The 4,632-nt window shown below is 29.7% G+C and overlaps 1 protein-coding gene across 4 annotated transcripts; it reads right to left on the reverse strand.

Moving 5' to 3' along the window:
* Positions 1–820: 820 nt before the first annotated feature.
* On the reverse strand, positions 821–3,667 carry LOC110625991 (nudix hydrolase 12, mitochondrial). Of its 4 annotated transcripts, none has more exons than XM_021771712.2 (6): positions 3,324–3,667; positions 3,078–3,174; positions 1,963–2,077; positions 1,772–1,855; positions 1,437–1,586; positions 821–1,239 (listed from the first exon to the last, which is right to left on the reverse strand). In XM_021771712.2, exons 2-6 carry the CDS (start codon positions 3,146–3,148, stop codon positions 976–978), a joined length of 684 nt encoding a protein of 227 aa, XP_021627404.1. In that variant the 5' UTR covers positions 3,149–3,174; positions 3,324–3,667; the 3' UTR covers positions 821–975. The 4 variants fall into 4 exon arrangements, with proteins under 4 accessions (XP_021627404.1, XP_021627403.1, XP_021627402.1 ...); XM_021771711.2 differs by having other exon boundaries at positions 3,078–3,178; XM_021771710.2 differs by having other exon boundaries at positions 3,271–3,667.
* Between the last annotated feature and the right edge of the window lie 965 nt (positions 3,668–4,632).

Genomic DNA, 4,632 nt, shown 5'->3' on the forward strand with positions numbered 1-4,632 from the left:
ATAATATTTACTCTAATTTAATATTTTTTTAATAGAAACTAAAAAAATAAATTGATATTGCAATAATTTAAAAGACTTTTATAACTTAAAACTGTTACAAGTCATATGTTTTGGGCCTTTAATCATGGGTCAAAGATCAATTTCATCTAAGCATCATACTCCTCCACACAAACTTAAAAGGGAAAATGTATAGTTTGGTCCATAATCTTTATATAAAAGTCAATTGGCATCTTAATCTTTTTTTAATTAATTTTGGACCCCTAATTTTTATAAAAGTATAAATATTTAACATCCAAATTTTATAAACTATAACTATAACTCTTACATTTAATAAAATATAACTATTTAACCATTAAAAATTTGAAGCATGCGTGTGTAAGCCGCATTCGCACTAAATAATTATACTTTTATATAGATTAAATGTTGAAAATTAAAAATAAAAAAATTAGGATACCAACTAATTTTTTGAGTAAATATCAGGGATCAAATTATATATTTAGCTAAATTAAAATAATTAGCCACTAGAAAAAATTATTCAAGCAACCATTGATGTATAACAGTCAAATATCGACGAAAGATTTAACCGAATATTTTTATCTGTAAATACTGCATATTTAATTCCATTCTTAAATCTATTTTCTTTTCTATAAGTTATAGTCTCGATAAGAATGTTAATTCTTACTGTTTATATATTTTTATACGAATATGTTATATCAATTTATTATGTATGGATGATGAGATTCTATTGATGCAGTATCAATTCTGATAGACTTATTAGTGACTCTATTGATGTGCATTAGCTAGGAATCGAACCGGCAAATTCATCAATTACGAGTCTGCATTTTAATCCTTCAGCTATGGATACTTAGCGGGATCCTCTTACATGGTGGATCATTATAATACAAATAAAATGAAAGATGCAACAGAATCTACAGCCTAAACATTGTAAAGGTAAAAGAGCAAGACCTGCATATTCTATGTCAATGGCAAGCCCTTGAGAGGAATTTGCCAGGGGAATGGAATCACACCATTGTGCTGTCCATTCACAGGCTTTGAACAACAGTTTGATGACAACATTGTACAATCTGCAACAACTTCTGAAACTGGCATGGAAGACAGTTCCATCATCTGTTCCTGCATCTCAGGTCTCTTGTCCTCTTCTACAACTCCTAGAAAAATTCCCAGTGCTTCTCGCATCCATTCATATCGACAGGATTCAAAAGCTTCTTTTATGCTTAGCTGCAAATTGCAAAATTGTCATTACTATAAACCTGTAAAGTGCAAAAACTTACCTAGACTTGGCCCATAATGATTTAAGATATAAATAAATGAGTTTAATTTAATTTTTGTGGATTGTTTATATTTTGGGTCCACCACAAATCGAATCTAGACAAGAATTGTCCACGAATTAGTTAATTTTCCTGTTATATACTGACCCATTTCCTGTCTCGATTTTTCTGTTCAGGCCAGCTTTCGAGCTCCTCGGTGACCTTTAAAGCAAACATGAAACCTTTGCAGCCTCCTTCCAGGGTGCAAGGATCCTGTTTACTCTTGCTCCTGAACTCCCAAATTCCTAGGGGTACTTCCTGAAAACACCAAAAGTAATTAGCCTGACAGGTAGAGCAAAGAGCAAATTTCTTCTGTTGCAAAACAAGTCTTCCAAGCAGGAAAATAAAAGGCAAAAAGGTTGCAAATATAAAATTTAATATTTTTCGTCCCTGCTATCTAATTCCGAAGTAAATTTGATCTTTTAGCCGAAAACAAAACCTACTCTGAGTATTCCTTTAACTCCTGCTTCTTCTATGGCTTCTCGACAGGCTGCTTCATATACAGTCTCATCATTTTCCCATCCACCCTGACAACAGAACAAAAGAATGAAACGAAACGAAACGAAACGGGGCAAACACCGAACAGACAAATCAGTTCTTTTTCGAACACCTGATGAAAAAGACCAATTCATACCTTAGGAAACACAAGATCAGTTCGATTTGGGGAGGAAACCATGAGGACTTGTATCCTGTTTTCTAATTCATTGGTTTCTTCGTTAGTGTCTTTCCTAATTCTGTAGGGAATACATCTGATGCACACACAATACAAGTCAGAAACATTCAGTCATATGCAGCAGGTGCTTGCAGATCATGTCTGAATAGATTAGTTATAGTGCTTAAGGGGATTTTTCCAGTTGCAAAATCTGAATTTTCAGAGAATCTCATATCCCATAACACAAGTTTACCAAAAATTCCATCTTCAAACCCATTTATGCTGTAATTTTTTCGAATGTTCTAGGCACAAAATTTGATAAAGGAGAATGAAAATGGAATCAATACCCTTCTTTATTTCCTCTAAACTATAATTTCCTAATAGATGGATGTTTCCTAGCATATGAAATAGTATCAGATTCAGATCTTCTCTCCAGTTGGTGACAACAAAATATATCTTGTGCACAATCTGAAGGATACTTCCAATAAATTAATACTTTTAATAAGTGGCTCGTATTGATTTTAGATGATAATTTCTATTATAAATTCAATGATTGATATTGTAGAAACATGATAATTGTAATTCATGTTTCTAAAATCATGAGAAGATCTCAATCCTCTGATAATGAAGGCTGGGCCAGGGCTAGCCAAAAGCTTATAACTTAATAATTTCCACATATGGGACAAATTAAATCATGCTAAATCCAAAATTAACTATGTAGAAAAGTCAATAATAAAAAGCCCATAAAAAAGAGAAAGTATATAAAAAAAAAGTGTCATCCCATTTTATGGGTTTTTTACTATAGAACTTGGGATTCTCTTCTGGGTAGGGAGTGAGATAAAGTGGTGACTACAACAAGACAAAATTTCACAGTTTTCAATAACTACTGGGGTAGCAGAATAGGCCAAATTCAATTCCGAGAAAAACAAGGACTGGAATGCATGTTTGCCAGAAGAAACAAACAGTCCCAAAACTATTGAAGACAGAGAAAGCAGATAGAAAACACGCAGGAACTCATCTTCATCCACCACTAAAAAACAAGGAAAAAACAAAAAAAGATTTTAACAATTTACATAAATGGAAAGAAGGAGGGTTACCCAGAAACAAGGCGAACATTGTTCTCATAACGTTGTCGATGTCTCCCTGTTCTAGCTAGAAGAGCTGACATAGTGTTCTTTCTTTAATGAAATCCTTCTACCTTCACAGAAATTGCAAGAAATTGATCAAATGATACATAAAACAACAAAAGAGCTTAATTATTAACCATAAATAAAGACAAGGAAGAAATACCGAGTTTTTTCCTTTTTGGTATCAAACTACAGGTATAGGCAAGAAATATTTACAATGACCAAGAATTTTCCACCAAAAAACAGCTCAATCTCTGCACTGACTTGGTAAAGGCCATCTAAAATAAAAACCCAAGTCCAGAGGCTGAGCTTGAGATTGAGAATCGAAGGTTTCTAGAAATCCCACAAGTTCTATATTGATTTCCTGCCTTATTTGTGTTTATCTCTCTCTTTTTCAGAGGTCAATTTGAGTATGTGTAATCAGAATGAGAAGAAGAAGGAATAGAATTCTTGGTTACAAAGAAACAGAGTAAGTCAGAAACATAGAGCCAGAGAGAGTGACAGAGACCAAAGATAACCACGGGGCTGAGCAATGGCGTCCCTTTTTCTAAAGAATTAGTAACCGTAGTATATATAGATGGACAACTTTTGCCAATCAGGACTTTTTTTTTTTTTTTTTTCCTATAGGATTGAAGGAGTGGCTACTAGACTAGACCAAATTAAACTTTAAATCAAATTTATATAAAATTAAAATATAAATACATAAAATTTTATAATATGATTATTTTATGGACCTACTATAAATTCATATATTTTTCTTTTTTCAAATAGAAAGAAATCTTAGTTACTAATTTAAATTTTTTATTTTAAATATGGAAATTAATTATAATATTTTTTTTACAAATTTCTTAATTTCAAATTAAATGTGAGTGAATAGACAAAGTAGCTCATGGAGCTGGCAATTAGTTATTAAGCTCACGAGTTAAATTTGGGCTTGTAAACTTAATTGGTAAATTATATAAAAATAATTTTATTAGTTATTATTTAGAACTGATCAAATCATAAAAATCATAAATTCACAATAATGCTATTAGTATTTTTATATATTATTATTAATTATAATCTAATAGATTAATAATTATATATTTTTTAATATTAAAATAAATATTTATATATTATTATTAGTTATTTAACGTATTAATAACAGAAACTAAACTAAATTTTATTATACAATTAATGTAAATTAACCTCAATAAATTATTATTTTATCTGTCTGGTGAGTATTCGATCAGTTTAATTTAAAATTGAATCGAACCAAATAAATTAAAAATTAAAATTTTAATATTTATAAAAATCAAATTAATTTTGATTAAAAATTAAATCGAACTGAACCAATTTGATTCAGTTTAATTTGATCGGTTTAAATTTTTAATAATTTTTATATTTTTTATGATTTACTTTTAGTATTTTAAAATTTAATTAAAATATTTTAATTTTAATGTAATCTAATATCTATATATTAAAAATAATATAATATTATTACTAATCGGTTTGATTTATTTTTTAAATTTTTTTTAAATTAAAA

Source organism: Manihot esculenta, chromosome 11 (genome assembly GCF_001659605.2).
Source record: "Manihot esculenta cultivar AM560-2 chromosome 11, M.esculenta_v8, whole genome shotgun sequence".
Classification (NCBI taxonomy): domain Eukaryota; kingdom Viridiplantae; phylum Streptophyta; class Magnoliopsida; order Malpighiales; family Euphorbiaceae; genus Manihot; species Manihot esculenta.

What these genes read in the sequence shown, in the direction of transcription:
- LOC110625991 (XM_021771712.2), bottom strand. Translation starts at nt 3,148, where the DNA reads ATGTCAGCTCTTCTAGCTAGAACAGGGAGACATCGACAACGTTATGAG. An exon ending in GAGTTAAAGGAATACTCAGA is followed by an intron (nt 1,587 to 1,771) that starts GTAGGTTTTGTT and finishes TGGTGTTTTCAG; the next exon opens with GAAGTACCCCTAGGAATTTG. An exon ending in AAAATCGAGACAGGAAATGG is followed by an intron (nt 1,240 to 1,436) that starts GTCAGTATATAA and finishes TGCAATTTGCAG; the next exon opens with CTAAGCATAAAAGAAGCTTT.